Raw genomic sequence first — 24,039 nt, forward strand, 5'->3', positions numbered from 1 at the left:
ACAGCTGAGTGCTAAGTGGTTTGAGGTGGAGAAGAGACAATTGAAAAGCTTCAGAGATAATGGGAACTGCAGATGCTGGAGAATTCCAAGATAAAATGTGAGGCTGGATGAACACAGCAGGCCAAGCAGCATCTCAGGAGCACAATTGAAAAGCTAACTGCTTTACTGGAACACAACACAAACTAGTATGTCAGAATACCAGCTCATGTCTTGAAAGCAAGCTTTACTTCCTTCAAGAAGTGTGCTGTTAATCAACACTGAACTGAAATTATTAAGCAACCACAAAAGTATTTGCACTACAACCTGAATTGTTGCTTTATGGAATGATACAAAAGATGATGATCGTAAACCACAGGGCTGTGTTTCTGTGCTTGATTTACAAGCTGGGACACAAATAAAATCTTGGATGGCAGCAAATACAAAAGTATTCTTTTAGGCTTTCCCCCTCCCTCACTTTGTATATAACCTGCAAAAGGTGATTCTACTCCAGAACAAAAAGCAGGAAGGTGGCTCCTGAGCATCTGCCAAAACTGGTCCAGAAATACCTTTTAGGGTACAAGTTTAGCAAATGCCATTGCTTGTCAAGGGAAACTGCTCTCCCCTGCCTACCACAATTCCAGAGTGTTTGTTTTGTTTCAGAGGTTAAACGTCATTGGCAAAAGAAGCAAAAAAAACAAACAGGATGAGGAATGGCTTATTTATACACGAATACACACCACCTGAAAGTGTGCTACAAGCAAGTTCAATCAATGCATTCAAAAGGGAAATAAATTGCATGGTGAACAGGAACAACTTGGAAGGTTACAAGAAAGCTAAAGAATAGCATGAACTGAAATATTCATGCAGCCAGATGGAGACGACGTTGGATGAATGACCTCTTCTGTGCTTTAATAATTGTAAATTAATCATTGCTATTCTGAGGCACTCAGCACCAAGAGGATGGTAACTATTTCATTGCTAAGTGGTCAATGTCACCATACTTGAAGGAGCAGATGGTCTTGATGTAGTACTTGAATTACAGGAAGGTCTAGAACAAAACATTCTATTTGGCAGAACAGACAAAGAGACATTTAAAATGTATTTCCTTTAAAGTGCCTGGCTACACTGAGGTATAGAGGATAGTAAATGGCTTAGAAAAAGAAAATCTAAAAAAAAATTATCAAACTAAAGGAAGACAAGAGGACACAGGTTTAAATTCAAAACAAAGACAAATTTAGAACTAGTGTCACAATTCTTCATGGCAAATGCTCAATATTGGAAATAAATCTGGGTAGAGTGGTGAAGTCAAAATCTCTGGTAAATAACAGGAGTAAAGACAGATAGTGGAATTGAGATAAGAGTTTTTTTTTATCTACAAAAAGGTCCAGATGGCTTTTTCTCTTGCATACGTCTCATCAACAGGTCATCCCAAGAATACAACAAAGGATTTGTCCCCCATCTTCAGCCTCCTGAACAGGATTAAGATCAAAAAATTATTTCAACTTGCAACACTAAATGTCTAACTAGAAACCATGTGGAGACAAAGACACCTAAAGGCCTGAAACCAGCATGTAGTGTAGTCTAATACACCCACATCTTCAAAGACAATACCCCTGTGTAATTGGACCCATCCTCCCGAGCCTGGAATGATCAAGGATCAGATGGAATTAGCAAATATACATTGCACAGAAAGGAAAAAAAAGCTGAATTTTTACAGGATTTACATTTGTATTTGATGATAGGGTAAGGAGATGGAGGCAAGTGACGTTCTCTTTAACAACCCTAATTGATACAACAGCATACAGTACATGAGTATGTGCAACATTGAATACGAGCTCCCTGAATAAGCCTGAACATTCTTCTAAAAATTACAGTTCTATTTAAGGATTCATTGACATTATGTATACGCCAAGTGATACTTGATAACATATTGCTTAATTTTCCATTGTACTTAAGACAAGCCAAGCATAAAAATACATCAAGGTGGAGTGAGAGACTGATAACTTCTAGTTATGGCCACTCCCTTTTCACAATTAGACACAAATAGCTCCTCTCCCCAAAACTGGATGAGTGTGAACTTGGAGGTTGGAAATATTTACAATTTACATCACTCCCAAATGGATTTAGTTTTGTAAAATAGTGCAGAAACACTTGCTTTATACCAGAACACCCAGTTTGAAGATTTTGTTGGGATGTAGGGGTTTAGGTTTGATGTAGGCCTGGTTTATTGAGTAAATTCAGATTTGATCAGGCCCACAATGGGTAGAAAACTAAAAATATCCAAAATCTTAATTTTAAAAATTCATTTCTGAGATGCTTCCCAAACTATTTCACATTGAAATCCATAGCTACAGCCTCAATGTTGTGCATACATTTTTGTTCTTTTAAAACAATTGTAACTGGCTAACTTCCCTTTGTAGTGTAATTATAGGCCTACACTTACTGCAGGCTCATTACTCAGTTTCCTTGGGAGGGTATCTTCATACTTACAATCCTTACAGTTTGGAAGCTTGGGCTTCCAACAACTGCCATTTTGGGCTTGGGCAGTTGTTTTTGTCCATACAGTTTACGAGAGTGAGTTTTTTTAAACGACAATTGTAGATCCTATTTAGTAAGAAGGAAGTTCAAATTTTGGTTTCAGACCACCCTATTGTCTCATCAACGACTATTTGGCCCATTGAGTACACACCAACCCTCCAGAAAGCACCCTGCCCTATTCCTGTAACCTGCATTACCCATGGCTAATCTACCTAACCTGCACATCTTTGCACTGGGGAAGGAAACCCACACAGACACAGGGAGAACGTGCAAGCACCACATGGACAGGTACCCGAGTCTGGAATCGAACACAGAACCTTTTCAACAGCTAAGACCTTGTAACCAGACACATTCTGACCTGACCCTATTCAGTTTTGCTAGCAGAATTGAAGCAATGGTTTCAAGCTCACTCACTCAGTTAAAAGATATCTCCTATCCATCCAATTAAGAGAAGTCTGCATCAGTGTGAGCCACTTCACTGCTCCTGGATCCATCGTCATCAAGACTCCACAATCCCAAGATCTCTCAACCTTCAAAGTCCCAGAAGCCAGATAAATGAAAATCTCTGCTGAGTTCCAATCGACCTATTCTGCAGCAGCAAGAGATCATTTTGGGCTTGGGCAGTTGTTTTTGTCCATACAGTTTACGAGAGTGAGTTTTTTTAAACGACAATTGTAGATCCTATTTAGTAAGAAGGAAGTTCAAATTTTGGTTTCAGACCACCCTATTGTCTCATCAACGACTAATGCAAATTCCAAAAAACAGAACTTCATTAAATTAAGCTGAACCTTTGCAAAAGTCCTTCCAATGAGCTTTATGTTTGGAGCTAAGGCATGCCGAGAATTTGGGGCAAGATACAAGCTGTCTCTTCTGGGCTTGTGATCAACAAAAAGACAACTAGTAAGGTACTTGAGAGTCACTATTATTCTGAGAACTAGATCTCAAGCAAGTTCAGGAGAGGAATGAGCTAAGTTGGAAAAGCAGTTTGGAAAAGCAGTTTATCCATGAAAACCGACTTTTGCAATTGCTGTGTGGTGGATGATACCAGATAACAATGAATGATGGGAGAGGAAAGGGCACAGAATGAGCTCTACAAACTGTGCCGGGACACAAATGGTTACACTGCCCCAAGAGGAAGAGGTGATATAACTCGAAAATGTGGAACAAAATGCAAGCTGTATGGGCATTCAGAAAAATGTTTCTATCAGAATCCTCCCTGCTCCCACAATGATATCTTAAGTTTGTGCAATGGTCATTGATGATAGTCCCCTTTCTAAATAACAAAAGGTGGATGACGTTTGATAAGGTTGTTTATTTCTAAACCCCTCTTCTGCACAACAACAGAAACCTCTGTGACCCTACAAAGGATTATCAAATGAATACATTGCATCGGTGCAATTAATCATTTAACATGACAGATTTTGGACAGGAGTGAACAATGAGGTCAGTAAAGCTAAACCGTAACATTGCAGAATACCTTCTCTCGGTCAGCAAAACGTACGCCATCAAGCTACAGATTGGTGTCTATGTTCCCCCAGGATTATAAGGGTACACCATTTTGCCACAAGACGACTTCTCTAGTTTCCCTCAGTCAGTAGTGTTGGCAACTGTCTTATATACTATTGAGATGACTATAACCTCAAATAATTGCGCAGACCATATGTGTTTGAGAACGGTGCATTGTGTTGTGAATAGAGCAATGGACTAAGGCGACTTGGGTCATGGAAACCACATCATCTCTACATCCTAATGGTCCCGATGAGAAAACAGCAGGAATATTCCACTGAAACCCTTACTACAGCCTTTAGTGCCAATATCCTTAGAACAGGGTTCACAAATTTGCATTTAAAACTCTAGCTGCACCCTTTAATCAGAGAATCTCTACAGCGTGGAAGTAGGCTATACAGCCCATGAGTCCACTGCGACCCTTCAAAGGGTATCCCACCCAAATCCACATTCCCCCAAACTATTCCTCATAACAGGCTGATGGAGAAAGTGAAGTCACATGGGGTCCAGCATGTGCTAGCTAGATGGATTAAAAAAAAAACTGCTGGGCAACAGGAGACAGTAGTAGTGGAAGGGGGTTTCTCAAATTGGAGACCTGTGACCAGTGGTGTTCCACAGGGATCTGTGCTGAGACCACTATTGTTTGTGATATATGTAAATGATCTGGAGGAAGGTGTAGGTGGTCTGATCAGCAAGGTTGCAGATGACACAAAGATTGGTGGAGTAGCTGATAGTGAAGGGGACTGTCAGAGATTACAGCAGAATATAGATAGACTGGAGAGTTGGGCAGATAAACGGCAGATGGAGTTCAATCCGGGCAAATGCAAGGTGATGCATTTTGGAAAATCTAATTCAACAGCGAATTGTACAGTAAGTGGAAAAGTCCTGGGGAAAACTGATGTACAGAGAGATCTGGGTGTTCAGGTCCATTGTTCCTTGAAGGTGGCAACGCAGGTCAATAGGGTGGTCAAGGCGGCATATGGCATGCTTTCCTTTATCGGACGGGGTATTGAGTACAAGAGTTGGCAGGTCATGTTACAGTTGTGTAAGACTTTGGTTCAGCCACATTTGGAGTACAGTGTACAGTTCTGGTTGCCACATTATCAAAAGGATGTGGATGCTTTGGAGAGGGTGCAGAGGAGGTTCACCAGGATGTTGCCTGGTATGGAGGGTGCTAGCTATGAAGAAAGGTTGAGTAGATTAGGATTATTTATATTAGAAAGACCGAGATTGAGGGGGCACCTGATTGAGGTCTACAAAATCATGAGGGGTATAGACAGGGTGGATAGCAAGAAGCTTCTTCTCTCTCCTCCCCCCGCCCCCCCCCAACCAGAGTGGGGGACTCAATTACTACGGGTCGTGAGTTCAAAGTGAGAGGAGAAACGTTTAAGGGAGATACGCGTGGAAAGTTCTTTACACAGAGAATGGTGGGTGCCTGGAACGTGTTGCCAGCGGAGGTGGTAGACGCAGACACGTTAGCGTATTTTAAGATATATCTGGACAGGTACATGGATGGGCAGGGAGCAAATGGATACAGACCTTTTGAAAATAGATGACAGGTTCAGACAGAGGATCTCGATCAGCACAGGCTTGGAGGGCCGAAGGACCTGTTCCTATGCTGTAATTTTCTTTGTTCTTTATTTTGATAACCCTGCATTTCCTGCAGCTAATCCACTTAGTCTGGACACTATAGCCAGTTTAGCATGGCCAACCCATCTAACCTGTACATCTTTGGGCTGTGGGAGGAAACCCACACAGACATGGAGAGAATGTGCAAACTCAATTAACAGTCGCCCCAGGCTGGGACTGAACCTGGGTCTCCGGCACGGAGAGGCAGCAGTGCTAACCACTGAGTTACCATGCTGCCCCACAACCTCTCAGACATCTAGTATGACTCAGGATCATTTTCTTCCTTAACAATAAAATTTCTTAGCCAATAACTAACTTCTTTTTGGCCACTCAAAGACCTCTATGCATCTCCACTCATTCACTCGTTTCATCCCATATTAATAATGCAATTTTGGTCAACAACCTTCACCTATCAAACCATAAGAAATACTAACAGGAGTAGGCTGTTTGGCCCCTCAAGCCTACTCTGCCATTCAATAGGAACATGGCTGATCTGACATTCCTCATGTCAACTTCTCTGCCTTTTTTCCATAACCCCAATTCCTTTACTGATCGACAGCCTATCTATCTGAGCCTTAAATATACACAAGAACTCTGCTCCCACAGCTCTCTGTGGCTAGGAGTTTCAAAAACTGTCAATCCTCACAGAAGAAATTCCTCATCTGAGTCTTAAATTGGCAGTCCTTTATTCTGAGACTATGTCATCTGGTCTAGACTCTCCCCTTGAAGGGAAACGATCTCTCAGCAGTTACTCTGTCAAGCCTCTTGAGTAACCTATGCAAATCAAGGAGATCAAGTATCACTCTTCTAAACTGCAATGAGTAGAGTCCCAAACTGTTTGGTGTTTGCTCTAAAGACAATATCTCGACAGTGTGGTGTCATCCTAATTTTAATCTTCTCTGATCTGCCTGAGATGAAATTAAATAAGATCACCAAAATTGCTCTCAACACACCAGATATGGTTTCACCAGTACCTTGTAAAACTGCAGTAAGACTTCCCTGCTCTTGTATTCCTACCCCCTTCCTGCACCTATCATGTCCGTCCACTCTCCTACTAGCTTATTTCCACTGCAATCTTGATCACAATTTGTCTTGTCCCTACTTTGTCATCAGTGATATTGGAGATCATTTGCATATTCAATTTGAAATTATTTCTACATAAAACAGCATAAAAGAGACCCCAGCACAGATCCCTAGGACAAAATACATTATTCCATTTCTCTTTTTATAATTCCTTCTTCCTGTGTTTTTTTTTCCTCCCCCAACTTCTTTAACAACTGTGGTCTAGTATTACCACCTCATCATTTCCTAGTAAGTTACAACTAACCACGTGATTCCAATTAATTTCCAATCCGAGCAAGTGAATAAATAACCATTGCGCCTCTCTCTAACTGTATGGGTTTGACAAGTAATATAAGCCAAGATACAGAGAAATACCTTGCTTCTTTTAGTGCCAGAGGATCAAAATCAGAGAGCATAATTTCAGAATAAGGGGCTGCACATTTAAGAAAAGAAATAAAAATGAATTCCATCTCTGAGGGTAGCGGATCTGTGGATTTTGTTTTTAAATCATAGAGGGCTATTGAGCTTCAGTCATTAAGTATATTCATGGTTGAGGCAAACAGATTTTTAAACAGTAAGGGAATCGATGGTTCATAGGGAAAAGACAGTAAAGTGGAGTGAAGGATTAGCAGACTTGTCACGATCTCACTGGAAGACACAGCAAAGTTGATGGGCTAAATGGCCAACTTCTGCTACAAGGTCTTACGGTCTTAGCCATCTATAACAAGCAGACAGAGTCTTTATAGTTCTTAGGTTCCTAAATTTAGAGCTAAAAGCAGGAGTTGGCATTCCAACCAATCCAGGCTGCTCTACCATTTAATACAATCATGGCCTATCTCACCTGGGCCTCGAATCCACTTTCCTGCTTGGTCTCCATAAACTTTCAACCCATTGCTATTTAAAACAATCTGTCCATGTCCTGCTGAAATTTACACAATGTCCCAACATCCACTCTGGGTTAGGAAAGTCCACTGATTCACGACCCTTGAGAGAAGTAATTTCTCCTTATCTCTTATAAATCTGCTATCCATAATCCTAAAACCTCTCATGACCTTTCATTTTAGACTGAATGAATGCCCCACACGGGGAAGACAAAGTCTACTTTGTCAGCCCCCTTTAGCATACCTCAATTAGATATCCTTCTAAACTCTAGAAATCTTCCCCTCTGGAAACAAATCTAGTGAAGCTCCTCTGAACTGCTTCCAATGCAACTACATTCCTCAAGTAGGGATCAAATTGTACACAATATTCCAGTCTTACTAATGCCTTGAACAATTACAGCAAGACTACTTATACTATATGCCTTCAGCAATAAATGGAGAAATTTCATTGGCCTTTCATATTACCTGCTGTACCTGCATTCTAGTTTCCTGCAGGATGCTCAGATCCTCTTTGAGCTGCTAACTCTCCACTTCAACACCACTTCTGTAATGAGCCTGCAATGAAATTTCTGCCTCAATTATACTTGAGCAGACTCTTAAAAATCACAACATTCGTCTCTGAGAAAAGTGCCAATGAAACCAGGCTGTCACTAATGTTGAGTGATAGCTGGGGCAGTGTACATTCCTACAACAATATATACAATGGATTTCAGATCAAAATGAAGGAATTTTGGCAAAGTGAACCTCAAAGTAATATTGCTTTGAGGTTTTCTGCAGTATTAAAACAACTGAATGAATCTTGAATACTGTAAAGATAGTTGTCTGACAAGCTCTCTCACACAAAGAATGGAGGCCATTGCCACCTTAGTCTATAACCCAATTGTACATTATATCCTTGAATAAATTCAAAAGAACAGTTTCAGTATTATCAAAAAGAATTACTAATTTTACTGGGCTTGAATTTTCCATGTAATGTAAAACATCAGTTGTAAAGTTTGTAAGTTTGTTGGAGTTATTGAAAAGGATTGAAAGCTGATCTCACAGGCACAGAAGAGATGGGGAAGAAACCAGAAAAGGTTCCCACTACCGCTTACCATCAGCCACTACCCTGTTACCTTGACACGTTGGCTATGTCACACTCTTTCCATTGCTATTGGAAAGCAAGTGTCAGTGTGGGAGGGGAAGAGTGTGGGACTTGAATGCAAACCCGAGTTTAGAGAGACCCCAGTTTGCCCCCAACCCAACACTCCATTTAATCTCGGTAGGTGAATGTAATCCCCATTTTATTGGTATCACATGTCTGAAACAGTAATTAGCTATGCAAATACAGACTAATGTATAAATGACCATTGTTCTTGTTATAATGTGGAAACTCAAAATGCTGACAGGACAAGCCTCCACTGTGTGGCAGCCCTATAGTCCAACATTTGGATGTCTTCAGCCTCTGCTGCAGCATGGCATTAATATTATTTAATAATACAGCCTTTGTCTGTCCACTTAATACTTTGACATGATTTTGTTAAGAGGAAAAACTATCAAATACTATCAAATGCATTATGTTCATTGGTGGGAAAGGAGCGTGGCAGGAAGCAGTTAGGAGAAGCTGCAGAAATGGATCATGCCTACAATGATCAGGGTTACAATCCTCATGATCACAGTTAATAACATGACATTTTAAAAAAGAACAAAAGGCAATTCACTTTCTGAAGGTGTTGCCACAGGACTAGCTTAGTACAGTACAGTGATCATCAGCACTGCTGCGCGGGGAGTATGAATGCCAGATTTCAAGGATGACCACTGCCACGCCCGAATGTGTCTCTGTTATATTCATTTATCTATTGTTCAATGAATATTACATAATTGAATGTTCAACTGAACAATTCAAGTGAATATTACATAACTGCTCATTGCACAAAGTGAGTAAAAGGAACTCGAGGGCAGCAGACTAAATTATTTGCTGGAGAATTTCCCTGAATGGAACTTCACTCCATTTGGACATTTTGATCAGAATATCAGCACTGACTAGTGTGATGTTGAGATTTCCCGGCTGGTCTCAAGCCCCTCTCTGGTAAAGTTGTAGTTTAGTACAATTGACTTTAGCTCTATTGGGATAGAAGGGGGTATAACAGCCAAGCTTCTCAAATTGCTGTCTTGACAAGTGTTGCAGTGGACAGGGACAGAGTAATATATCCTATGGCTAAAGGGCTTGACCACACGAAATGATGAGAGGATAGCAGACACCTGTAGAATCACATCACATTGTCAGGCCAAACTGTTTAGTGGAGAAAGGATCAAAAGGAGAGAAACATAAAAACACAGAGCATTGACAGGTACTTGGTGCCATTTCTGGGTATCTACTTTTCAACCTTTACAATGATTTGTACAAAACAAAACTATTGATTTCTCAATAACGGGCTAGTCAGTCTACAATAAAGTCAGGTGGTTGGCTGAACAGTCAAGACAATGCAGACTAACCATTGGCTGGACAGGGCCACAGGGGGCTGTGCATACCAGCCACAGATCAGACAGAGCCACAGGGGGCTGTGCACACTGGCCATAGGGTTAGAAAAAGTCATGGGACAGTACACACCACCTTCAGGCTAAACACAAACTGAGGGAACTATGCAGACTACCTTTAGGCTGGAGACAAACTGACGGGACAGTGCAGACTACATCTCTGGGCTCTTGTAGCTGTTTGCTTTCTTGCTGACTCTGGGCATCTTATGTTTGCTATTGTCCATGTGATTTTCTTGCATGACCATGAAATACAAACCCATCCAACTGACAGACTGGAACAGACTGGGCTGTGGAGGGGTGCAGGAGAAACAACAGCAAATGGAGAAAATGTGAAAGAAGCAGGTAACAAAAGAATGGATGCAGCTTTACATAAACACTGATCAACAGTTCATTCTATGCTTTACACTGACAGAGTGTGTCTCTGCAAACATCCTGGTACTGAGGCCAGGGGTGGGGCAGGCACTGCCCGTCAGAGAGCCTCCTGGTTCGAGCTGAGGAATTCCTCTGGCCGCTTGTGTGCTTCGAGAGCCTTTATAGTGTATACATCCTGAGGCAGGTCTGACTTCCGGCGTAGCAAAGCTTTCTCTTTTTTAATCTTCTCTTTCACCTAGAGAAACAGCAGTTTCATCATCACTGACCAGGAGCAGATGGTACAGGGTATGCTAACATTCTAGCAAAGTGAGTCAAACTTCAGTGTTAATAAAAGGACAAGAACTCCTCTTTGGGGAGGTGTCGACACAGCAGTCATGTCACTCAATTAGTAATCCAGAATCCCCAGGTTAATGCTCTGAGGATACGAGTTTGAATCCACCAAGGCAATGTTCAATTAACAAATCCAGAATAAATAAAGCTAGTCTGGTGATAACCATTGTCAATTGTTGTTAAAAATTGGTTCCCTCATTGCCTTGAAGGACTCTTAACTGGTTTTGGATATGGCAGAGTATGTTCAGTAATCCAGGGGTAACAAATGCTGGCCTTGCCTGCAATATCCACATCTAATGCAGGAATATAAAAACTTTAACATGGAGCATGTCCAAAACTAGGCTAATGACTGATCTAAATAATTTAGAATAATTAAATGGTTGTGCACATTTATACTGTGCATGTAGCATGTGTCCTTGTGGGCAATACAGAAATAAAGAGGAGTCAGTTCTCCTAGGCATCAGGGGCACAAGCTTCTCTGAAGTTCAACTCCAGAAATACAGGCTGGCCTCAACTACGTCCTTTTGATCTCTTCATAGAGCACTGGCAGCCTGTTGAGGTGTTGAACAAACATCAAAAGCCTCATCAAGCATCGATAACTGGAATGATGTGTGATCCCTTCTTCCTCCAGCTAATGAAACACAGACCATCTGTGACCTTCCTGTTGGAGAGTTGTGTATACAAACACCAACTAGTGGATGCAAGCCATTTTAAAAATTTTAAATTTGCTCATGGGATGTGCACATCACCCGCTCAATGAGCATTTCTTGTTCACATGGCTCTGGAGTCACATTTCAGGCTAGGATTAGATGAACCAAATGTGTTTTTATGACAGTGGTTGCATGTTCACCATCAAGCTAGCTTTTTATTTCAAATTTTATTGATTTCAAATTTCAATAGCTACTATGGTGGGAACCAAACTCATCCCTCCAGAACATTATTCTTGGGCTGTGGATTATCTTGATATTATCACCACCTTATCACGTTATTTTCTAGTCTGTTGAAGCTGTGACAGTACCTGAACAGCCTCAGTCTCCACCGCCTTCTTGAGCAGCTGGATGTCCTCAGTAGTGGGAGTCTCTGTTTCCATGGAAAATACAGGGCTGACTGCAGATGTCTCAATGTACGCACTGGCCTGGAAGGGTTTAAAACAAACATGAATATCAAATAGCTTGAGTCTTACCTTCTATTTTTAGATGAGTTTTGTTTTGAAATCTATTCCACCAATTGTATAAGATCATAGCAAGGCTGCAATCAGATCAGCTATTTTCCTGTCACATCCCATCAGGGTTTTATCTGAGACCACTTCTCACTTTTCTAAAGTCCAAAGGACATAAGCCCAATCTGTCCAACTTTCCTCATAAGATTCCCCCTTCACCGTGGGAATCAGTGAAGTAAATCTTCTCTGAAAAGCTTATAAGTGCAGTGATAAATTTCTCTTAAATAGGGCAACAGAAACTAGATAGTTAGATAGTACTCCAGATGTGGTTTCAGTTAGGGCCTGCAGCCATAAATTCCTTAGAACAGATATATTCCCCACTGAACTTGCAATGAACGTTAACAGTCCACTGCCACCCTAATCACTTGCTGTGCCTGCATACTAGCTTTGCGATTCATGTAAACATGTCACTAAGTACTTCTGCAATCCGAGTTCTGTAATCTCTCTCCATTTAAGTAATGGATAAAGGGTCCCAATTTATGGATGTCTGAATTAGAAATGTTTGTACTTACAAATGTAATCCTATGTAGTTAAAATTTTATAGACCCAACATATCGACAATTCCCTTACTTACAAACAGCTGCTTTCCATTGTTCTGTGCTGTGTTCTCACTTGTGCACAGATCAACTCAAACAGATTCCAGAATGGGACCTGTTTGCAACCTGGGAATAGCATGCACTGTTCTTCTATTCTTCCTGTCAAAATGGAGGAATTCATATTTTCCCAAATTTGCCATTTGTCAATAATTTTTTGTGCTCACTTAACCTGTTTAAACTCTTGTGCAGACTCCCTACACTCTCTTCACAACTTAGTCTCTCAGTGTCATCAGCAAATTTAGCCACCAAACATTAGGCCTCTTTGTCCATGTGCTTCACACTTGCCTACTCTGTTTCCTATGAGTGACCACTCCTCTATCCATGAATATGTTATGCTTTACAAGTTCCTAACTGAAGTAGTAACCTCTGATATGGTACTAAGTCAATTACTTTTTGGAAATCAAAGTACACCATCAGCAGGCTCCCCTTTATCTACCTCGCTAGATACTTGTTCAAATAACTCAATAAGTCAAACATCAATTCCCTTTTAAAAAAACTTAGAAACATTAATACCAATAGGAGGAGTCTGCGAAGTACTCTGCTATCACCTGTTTAGTAATAGGTTCTAGCAATTTCCCTGTAACAAATTAGGCCACCTAGCTTAGCTTCCTGCCTTTTGCCTCCCTCCCTTCTTGAAAAGGACATCCAATGCATCAACCACCTCCACAACCACTTTTAAGAACACACAATGCAGGCCAATAGGTCCTGGGACCCCGTCAGACATCTAATCATTTCTTGGTGCCTTTCCCCTGGTAATTGCATTTGTTTGGAGTTCCTCCATTTTACTTCTTGATCTATAAGTATTCCTGGGATGTTATTAGAGTCTCTTGTAGTGATCACAGACACAAAACGCCTGCTCAAGTTTTCCACTATTCCCTTAACTGCTCACAATCCAAGGACAAATGCTCATTTCAATTTCTCAGTTTATAGAGATCAACAGCACAGAAAAAGACCCTTCAACCCATTGAGTCTGTGCTGGTCAAAAGCTACCACTAAACTATTCCAATCCCATTTTCCAGCACTTGGCCTTAGTGTCACAAATGCAAATGTAAATACTTCCTAAATATTACGAGGGCTTTTGCCTCTACCACCTTGCAGACAATGAGTTCCCGAATCTCACCACTCTCTGGATGACAAATTCTTTTCTCACATCCTCTAAATCCCCTGCTCTGCACCTTATATTGAAACTACATGGATCACCTGGCATCGACCTAGGCACCGGAAAAGATAACTGCAGAAACAGCCCTGTCGATCCCGTAAAGTTGTACTCACTAACATCTGAGGTAGTGCCAAAATTGGGAGAGCTGTCTCACAGACTACTCAAGCAACAGCCTAATACAGTCATACTCAGAGAATCAAAGCTTACAGACAACGTCCCAGATAACATCACTACCATCCCTGGATAGGTCCTGTACCATCAGTAGGGCAGACCCAGCAGAAGTGGTAACTCCGGATCCCATGGAGTCTCATGGCTTCAGGTTATAGATGGGCAACAAAACCACCTGCTGATTACCACATTTCGTCCTCCTTCAGCTGATGAATCAGAGGTCCGGCACATTGAACGACACTTGGAGGAAGCACTGAGGGTGGCAAGGGCATAAAATCTACCCTAGGTGGGGATTTCAATGTTCACGACCAAGAGTGACTTATCAGCAGTACTACTGATCGAGCTGTTCAGGTCCTAAAAGGATATAACTGCTAAGACTGTATCCCTGTGGCAGGCGGTGAGGGAACCAACAAGAGGGAAAAAACATACTTGTCCTCATCCTCACTAGTATGCCAGCTGCAGTTGCATCTGTCCATGACAGTCTCAGTAAGAATTACCATCGCACAGTCCTTGTGGAGACGAAGTCCCACCTTTGCTCAGATCTAGCAACTCACAACTGGGGATCCATGTGGCGCTGTGGACCATTAACAGCAGCAGAATTATATTCTAGCACAATGTGTAACCTCATGACCCACCATAAACCCCACTCAACCATTGCCATCAAGCCAGGGAATCAACCCTGGTTCAATGAAGAGTGCACGAGGAACAGCACCAGGCATACCTGAAGATGAGGTGTCAACCTGGTGAAACCAAACAGGATTACTTGGAAAAGCAAGTGATACACAGAGCTAAGCGATCCCACAACCAACTGATCAGATCTATGCTCTGCAGTCCTGCTACATACTGTTGTGAATGGTGGTGGACAATTAAACTACTCACCTGGGGGAAGCTGGTCCACAAATATCCCTATACTTAAATGGTGGAAGAGCCCAGCACATCAGTGCAAAAGATAAGGCTGAAGCTTTCACAGCAATCTTCAGCCAGAAATGCCAAGTGGATAATCCATCCCAGCCTCCTCCAGTGGTCCCCATTGTTACAGATACCAGTCTTCAGCTAAACTGATTCACTCCAGATCAAGAAATGGTTGGCGACACACTAGATACTTCAAAGGGTACCAGCCCTGCAACATTTCGGCAATAGTACTGAAGACTTGTACTCCAGAACTTGTTGCATCCCTGGTCAAGCTGTTCCAGTACAGTTACAACACTGGTATACACCTGGCATTGTAGAAAATTGCCCAAGTATGTCCTGTACACAAAAAACAGGGCAAATCCAATCCAGCCAACTGTCAATCATCAATAAAGTGACAGAAGGAGTCATCAACAGAGCTATAGAGTAGCACCTGCTCAGTGACACCTAGTTTGGGTTCCATTCGGGCCACTCAGCTCCTGACCTCATTACAGCCTTGGATCAGACATAGAATAAAGAGCTGAATCCCAGAACTTAGGTGATAGTGATAGCCCTTGACCTAAAGGCTGCATTTGACTGACTGTTGGCATCAAGGAGCCTGAGCGAAACTGGGATCAATGGCAATCAGGGACAAACTCCAGTAGTTGGCGTCATACCTGACACATAGGAAGATGGTCATGGTTGTTGGAGGTCAATCAACTCAGCTCCAGGACTTCTCTGCATGAGTTCCTCAAGGTAGTGTCCACAGCCCAAACATCTTCAGTCACTTCAATGACCTTTCCTCCATCACAAGGTCAGAAGTGGGCATGTCCATCAATGATTGCACAATGTTCAGCACCATTCGCAACTCCTCAGATACTGAAGCAGTCGGTGTGCAAATGCAACAAAATCTGGACAACATCCAAGCTTAGGCTGACAAGTGACATTCACGCCACACAAATGCCAGATTATGACCATCACCAATAACAGACACAATCTAACCACTGCCCCCTGACATTCAATCACCAAATCCCTCACTATCAACATCTGGATGTTATCATTGACCAGAAACTCAACTGGACTCACCTCAATTACACAGTGGATACGAGAGCAGGTCAGAAGCTGGAAGTACTTCAGCGAGTGACTCATCTCCTGACTCCTCAAAGCCAATACACCATCGACAAGGCACAAGTCAGGAGTGTGATGGAATACTCCCCACTTGCCTGGATGGGTGCAGACCCAACAACACTCAAGAAGCTAGACACTACCGAGGACAAAGCAGCCCACTTGATTGGCACTACAAGCGTCCACTCCCTTCACCACTGGCACTCAGTTGCAGCAGCATGTGCTACCTACAAGATGCACTGAAGAAATTCAAAGATTCTCAGACAGCACCTTGTAAATCCAAGACCACTTCCATCTAGAAGGAGAACAGCAGCAGACGTATGGGAACACCAACACTTTCAAGTTTCCCCCCCAACCCACTCACTATCTTGATGAGGCATTTTATCACCGTTCCTTCAATGTCGCTGGGTCAAAATCCTGGAATTCCCTCCCTAATGGCATTGTGGGTTATCCCACAGCAGGAGGACTGCAGTGGTTCAAGAAGGCAGCCCACCACCACCTGCTCAAGGGCAACTAGGGATAGGCAAAAAATGCGGGCCCAGCCAGCGATGCCCACGTCCCACAAGTGAATAGAAAAAAAAAGTATAAATGCCCCCCTGCAGTTCATTGACCCTCTACCAAGAGAAGCTTTTTATTTCTGAACACTTGTAGAAACCCCTGTTTTCTGTTTTACTGTTTCTAGTGAGGTTTCTCAAATTTAAATTCTCCTTTGATTTAAAATTCTGCAAAAATTTTTTTCCAGTTTTATACAATATTTAACTTCCCACTTTACATGGTTTATCCTTTTTCTACTCTTTCTTTCTTACTGAAATGCACCCTTGTCAAGTCTTATGAAATATCTTAAGGGACTGCTGCTGTATTTCTACTGCCCTACATTTTAACAACTTCACAGACCACATTAGCAGCTTTGCCTTCCCACCTTTCTAATTGCCCTAAGTTTAAAACACTTGTTTTAAACTCACTCTTATCACCCTGAAGTTGGATTGTGAAATTCAATATTGTTATGATCACTTCTATGTAGTGTTACTGAAATACATTGAGAGAGCGTGGGCACTGGGCTGGGAGATATGCACATTCTACAACTGAGTAATAGCCCCAGTGGATCACAGGCAAAGTCTGAGTTGAGGCTGAGAGCTTGGAGATAGCTGGCTCCCAGCTTTCTGAATCAATCCTTGGACAATGGTATGGATACCTACGGTAGCAGAGCCCTCTCCTTATGAGATGTATTGGAATCTGGTCAGTCTAAGGCACTGCTGAATTGAAGAAGTTCTGCACAGTTAGAGTCACCTTCTGAGGAAGCAGACACACTTAGGCTTTACTGACTGTAGCATCGATGCCGATGAACAAGGACAGATTGTTGGTCATCTTTACTCCTAGGAAAGCTCTTATCCGTCTCCACCTTATCACCACTGATATAGCCAGGGGTGTGTCCTCCAGTGCACTTCCTGAAGTTGATGACCAGCTCCTCTATTTTGTTGTCTTTTACATTGTGTCACACTCACTTCTCATATTTTATCTCATCATTGCTTGATATCTGACCCAGGTTGGTGATCATAGAATCATTGTAGGGATTCTATGCTGAAGCAGGCCATTTGACCCAGCAAGTCCACACCGCCCCTTCAAAGAACATCCCATTCAGCACCATCCCCCTTCCCTATCCCTGGAACACTGCATTTCCCATTGCTAATGCATCTAACCTGCACATCTTTGGACTGTGGGAGGAAACCAGAGCACCCGGAGTTAAACCACGTAGACATGGGGAGAACGTTCAAACTCCACAGACAGTCGTCAGAGGGTAGAACTGAACCTCGGCACTGGTGCTCTTCCTTCAATGTGTTTTGTCACATTCTCAAGGAATCCCATAAGGCTTGTGATGTATGACCTGTCTCTCTCTCAGCCATGCTGACTATCAGTCAGAATCTCTCCAATAATTTGCAAACACACACGAGACAGACTGACTGGTCTGTAATTCCCAGTGTTATTCCTATTCCCTTTCTTGAACAAGGGAATAACACTTGCCACCCTCCAATCATCTGGCATTACTCCAGTGGGCAGTGGGGATCATCGCCAAAGGCACAGCAATTGCTTCCCTCGCTTCCTATAGTAACCCTGGGTATATCCCGTCTTGCCTGGGGACTTATCTATCCTCATGCTTTTCAAAATTTCTAGCACATCCTCATTCCTAACATCAAACTGTTCAAGCGTATCAGCCAGTTTCACGCTGTCCTCACAATTGACATGGAGTATGTGTGTTATAAGGAGAAGCTGGATAGGCTGGGTCCTTTTTCACCGAAGCACGGGAGTTTGAGAGGTGACCTTATTGAGCTTTGTAAAATAATGAGGGGTCTGGATGAGGTGAATGGCAAGTTTTTCCCCTCGGATGGGGAATTTCAAGACCGGGGGCATATTTGTAAGGTGAGAGGAGAAAGATTTATAAGAGACATGAGGGGCAATTGTTTTACACAGATTGGTTGCTGTGTGGAATGAACTTCCAGAGGAAGTGGTTGATGCAGGTGCAGTTACCATGTTTAAAAAACATTTAGATAAGTACTTGAATAAGAAATATTTAGATGGATATGGGCCAAGTGTACACTGGTGGGACTACTTCAGTTTGGGACTATAGTCAGCAGGGACTGATTGGACTGAAGGGCCTGTTTCCATGCTGTATGGCTCTGCCTCTAGTCAGACACAATTTCCCTTTCATAAAGCCATGATGACTCTGCTTGAATAAGTTAATATTTTGCTATTATTTCCTTAATTATCAATTCCAACATATTTCCAACAAGAGATATAAGGCTAATCAACCCATACTTACCCACATTTTACCTCCCCCCACCCACCATTTTTGATAGAAGTTTCCTATTTTGATTAGAGATGACACATTACCAAAGTTGCTGGAAAAGCTCAGCAGGTCCGGCAGCATCTGTGGAGGAGAAAACAGTTAACGTTTCGGGTCCAGTGACCCTTCCTCAGAACTGGGTCACCGGACCCGAAATGTTAACTGTTTTCTCCTCCACAGATGCTGCCAGACCTGCTGAGCTTTTCCAGCAACTTTGTTTTTGTTCCTGATTTACAGCACCTGCAGTTCTTTTGGTTTTTATTACAGTATCTGCAGTTCTTTTGGTTTTTACGTGACATTAGCAGTTTTCCAATCCTCCAGTACTTCTCCATAATCAAGGATCACAAGCAATGCATCTGTATATCTGTATATATCTCTATCTGTAGCTACCTCTTTTAGGATCCTAGGATGCAAGGCATCGGGAACAGGGGACTTATTGGCCTTTAGCCCCATTAGATTTGGATTTATTTAATGTTGTCACTTATGCCTAGATAGGGTGAAAGTGTATAATGTTGCCACGTCTGGCGCCAACTTGGATTAAGGGATAAATTACTAAATAATTTGTCATATGGTAAAATACTGAATAAATTAATATTAAAATCGATATTGCTAAAGCTGAAACAGCACCAAAAGCTTATCTTTCCCTCTCCATAGGCTTCAACTTTTGTTCTTCTCCAGATGCTGCCGTCTGACATTGCCCTGGCAATGTGCTCCTTTCCTGCTGCCTCCAGGGGGCCATCACTTTACAACTTAAGAGCTGGCGACGCTGCATGGGTTGGCGACAATGCTGGAGGATGATGGGTCCTGGCTCCAAGTTGGCTGACATGGTCCTAGCCTGTCTACTAGTGTCACCACTTGATATTGAGCAGGGATGGAAATATGCAGGGCTCTGGTCTCCCAGAACCAAAAAAAAAACAACAAAAAAAAAGGAAAAAAAGAACAGTGACTGAGACAATGATGAACCATGTGGGGTTGCTGCCAGACCCATTGCATGAACTGATGAGCAGTTGAGCCCAGCACTCAGGAACTGAACGCTACTCTCCACGCCATTATGTAAGACTGATTAGACATTAGCTTGTCCAATACTAATTTTTTAGTGATGGTACAACAAATCTTTATTAACTGGCAACTATAGGACCAAGAGAGTGTACACGTTGATCAAGAGGTCCATATAATCAATGTAAAAACACAAACTAAGTAATAAAAACACTATACATGGGGTACACACATCACTGTTATATTTTACTTACATCTTAAATCACAGATAATAATGCAACTTTGCCTAAAGTAAAACAAAACTTACCAGCCAAGAGCCTTCTCACCTGCATCCTCAACTGACTATTTGGACATTGCAGTAATACGGTAAACCTCCAGTATTTTAGGTACATAAACGTTTTGCTGGTTTATCGAGAGTGCCAGTTAAACAAACTTTTCTGTACTTCAGATACTAACCTTACACTGTTCCTCATGAGAAAATTGCTCCAACCACACACAAACACCTGCAGATACAACGCTTCAGCACTCCCAGATTATTCACTTACTGATGGGGTAGTAGGGAAGAGGAGTTAAGGACCAGCAGTTACATACCTGAGGATTATGTTGTGCCAGATTTTCGATCTTTTGCCATATCTCTTCACGTTCCTTAAGTTTGAATTTCTCCCTGAAATATAAAAAGAAAAACAGTTGTTGGATTCTGTGATGTTAAGAGGACAAAAACAGGCAATTCCATAATTCACTCAGATCAATGCTGTCTAAAAAGGATAATGTAACAATTAAAAGTACAAATTGATATCATGATTCCACTATGGATGAAAACTTGAACAAGAGTTTCCAAGCCCACCATCTTCCTTTAAAGTTTTAGAACATGTATGAAATTCAAACCCCTGCTCGTTTGGATTGCTTTGATGCTGCTACATCAGAGACGGAACCTTGAATTCTAAATGACACACTAATGAGGCCAATTCTTTTAAAACCTTCAGAAGCACAAATTTAAGTTAGGGTAAACTAAATATTCAATGTTTGTGCCATTCTGTGGTCATTCTTGCCATGTCAACACACCCAAGGTGGTCTTAATTAACAAGTTAACAGTATCATTTGTTAAATGGAAAAATTTTTCCTCTCTTCACACACTATCCTGTGCACAGCACTGTCTTCAAGGCAAACTACCTTGAGTCTGGACAGGGCCAGTACTTTCATAGTTGTTACTGCAGATTACAGAGAAAAGTAACAGTTTCCCAAGGGTTATCGCTGATGCACCACAGTTTACTCAGTTCAGCACTAGGCAGAATTTAGGCAAATGTTGCGAGAAGCATAGGCCAAATGTTATCCATATACTACGATCTTCACTGTGTTAACTAAAAATGTTTTAGTCTCAGTTGTTATATTTACTGTCCTGAAATTGAAAGTGCTTACATCACTTGGTTCCAAAACAGACTAGCAAGTACTCCAATCACAAAAAAAATTCAAAACAATCTTGGATTACCTATCCAGAAAGGCTACTCATCATTCTGCCAACCTACACACATTGTGAAACTAATTTTTCCTCAGATTAGAGCTTCCAGCAACACCCTCTGACCAGTAAATCATAAACACACATGCACATGTAAACAGAGATAGTAAGAACTGCCAATGCTGGAGTCAGAGAGAACACAATATGGAGTTGGAGGAATACAGCAGGCCAGGTAGCAGAAGAGCACAAAAGCTGACGTTTTAGGTCAGGACCCTTCTTCAGAAGTGGGGGAGGGGGAAGGGAACTCAAATAAAGAGAGAGAGAAGAGGGGTGGGGCTGGGGAAGGTAGGTGGGATGCCAGAGTGTGATGGGCTTGTGGAATTCATTGCCATGGACTGCAGTGGAGGCCGGGACTTTAGATGCCTTCAAGGCAGAGATCGACAAATTCTTGATCTCACAATGAATTAAGGGCTATGAGGAGAGTGCAGGGAAGTGGTGTTGAAATGCTCATCAGCCATGATTTAAATGGCAGAGTGAACTTGATAGGAGTGGAAGTAAGGCCATTCGCCCCATGTCTTATCGTCTTATATAGGTGAGTGCAGGTAGGCTGTGGTGAGGATTGCCCAGTGAGGTGGGAAGAGCGGAGAGGTGGGAGAGAAGATGGACAAGCTGTAAACAGCTGTGAAATTTGTAAAAAGGTTCAAGACAAACATATTAATGGAAATAGTGGAGCCAAGGCAAATGAAAGTCAATCCAGACAGAAACAGATGTATGAAACACATTACATGCTAAATGGTATAATTATGAAAGGATTAGAAGAGGAAGCAAACCTGGGGTGATTTGTGCCCAGATTACTAAAGTGCCAGGGAAGGTTAAGCAGTTCATGAAACATGAGATCCTTGACATGAATAAAGTGGTTCAGTACAGTTGGTGGAAGGATGAGAGTTATGAGAGTTTCTGCCATGGTTTTCTGGCTGATTCTCAACCACAAGTTCTTAGATAGGTGAGGTAGTTGAACTTGGTGAATAGGAGTTATTTCCAGTGATAATGGGAACTGCAGATGCTGGAGAATCCAAGATATCGAAGTGTGGAGCTGGATGAACACAGCAGGCCAAGCAGCATCTCTGGAGCACAAAAGCTGACGTTTCGGGCCTAGACCCTTCATCTGATGAAATGTCAGCTTTTGTGCTCCTGAGATGCTGCTTGGCCTGCTGTGTTCATCCAGCTCCACACTTCGATATCTAGGAGTTATTTCCAGTTTTCTTTTTGCAACTCACAAGGAAAGAGTGCAACCCATGGTGAGTGGTGTGTGGCAGTTAGTAAATATGTGGCAGGTGATGTGAAGGAAGGAGGCTTTCAAATTTTTAGAAATCCTTGCTGTTTTTCCTAACTACTTTTATAGATCAGTGACTGCAGGAGCGGACTAAGGCCCAAAATGCTATGATTCTGCATGGAGTTTCTTGTATGCAGAATTGAAGAGATTGACAATGACTTGCAAATTTGGTTATACTGAAAAGGTCTGGTCCCAGAGTGAAATTTGGCTTGATAGGCCTTTTTTTTTTATTTGTTTGCTGTGGTAGTTAAACACCGATCACATTTATAAGAGGTTGCTAATGTATTTCTAAGAAAAGAACAAAGTTTATTAAACACAAACTACATTGCACTCTACAAGAACTACTCAAAACAGTTTTATTACAAGTACCAGCACTAAAGATTCAACCCTATTACCCTCAACAATAACCTTACATATACTCTAATCTTGGTAAAGAATTCTGGGCTACACTGAGGCTGTTTAACTGGAACAGCTGTCATTGGTTTCCTTTTTGGCAGTTTTCTGCAGTCACTCAATGCTATTTTCTTTCAGTGATTATGTGGAATGCCCACTGTGCACGTGCAAATGTGGCCTGCGACATCAGCTGGCCGCTACAGACCAAGTCACAGCGGAAACGTGCAGCAGTGACACTGTTCCATCTGTGTGAATAGACATCATCTGCACATGCACTGCTCATGAAGGGGCTGGGGGTTAGATCCCTGAAGGGGACAGAGACAAAGAGCAGTGCCAGGAGTGGACACGAAAGAGACTTGCACCAAGAACAGAACCAACTCTGTTTATCCTTTGCATCTTTATTTTAATGTATCTTTATAAAAACTAAGTAGTTGTAAAAATGTATACTCCCTGAGGAGCCATCTTTGAGAGCCTACTATTTTCCATCACTTCCCAATGACATCAACTTTCTCTTCACACCATCTGTGTGTACCCGTTATATGAACCACAACCATTTTCTTCAGTTAATGCCTCTTCTTGAGGAGAAAAAGGAATGTTAACATTTCAGGCCCTGACAGACCCTTCTTCAGAAGAGACAGTAGCTAGGAAAAGGTGGTATATGCACTGAAAACAATGGGTGAGGACAAAGAAATAAGCAATGGATGGAGATGGAGCCCAGAGGAGAGAAAAACCAGCAGATAAAATGATAGATAATGGTAATCCAGGGAGAAAGGAGAGCTCCTCAAGAAATTTCTAGTCCCTTTCCTTGAATTTTGCATTGATATCCATTTTGTTCCAAAAGGAAGACAGAAGTGACATACTCATTTAACAACCCACCAACATTCTCTGGCTCCACAGACTGCTCAGTTGGCCTCAGATATCCTCTTTCCCTTAATATTCTTATAGAAAATCTTGGGAGTCACCCTAAATTTACAGGCAATGTTTTCTCATGCCCTATCTTCCTTCTTTTAATTGCTTTTTAAGTTGCCCCTGCATTTTACATAGCCCACGAGGGCA

General features: G+C 42.0%; 1 protein-coding gene across 2 annotated transcripts in view; it reads right to left on the reverse strand.

Annotated features, from left to right (window-relative positions):
* Nucleotides 1–3,809: 3,809 nt before the first annotated feature.
* ppp2r5d (protein phosphatase 2, regulatory subunit B', delta) overlaps nt 3,810–24,039 on the reverse strand; it is a 119,763-nt gene continuing 99,533 nt past the window's right edge. For both annotated transcript variants that reach the window (XM_048531188.2, XM_048531189.2), the window contains 3 exons: nt 20,396–20,468; nt 11,833–11,949; nt 3,810–10,719 (listed from right to left, as the gene is read on the reverse strand). In XM_048531188.2, coding sequence (XP_048387145.1) covers nt 10,582–10,719; nt 11,833–11,949; nt 20,396–20,468 — 328 coding nt within the window. In that variant the 3' untranslated portion in view covers nt 3,810–10,581. The remainder of the gene's footprint in view (nt 10,720–11,832; nt 11,950–20,395; nt 20,469–24,039) is intronic.

This window comes from Stegostoma tigrinum, chromosome 4 (genome assembly GCF_030684315.1).
Source record: "Stegostoma tigrinum isolate sSteTig4 chromosome 4, sSteTig4.hap1, whole genome shotgun sequence".
NCBI lineage: Eukaryota > Metazoa > Chordata > Chondrichthyes > Orectolobiformes > Stegostomatidae > Stegostoma > Stegostoma tigrinum.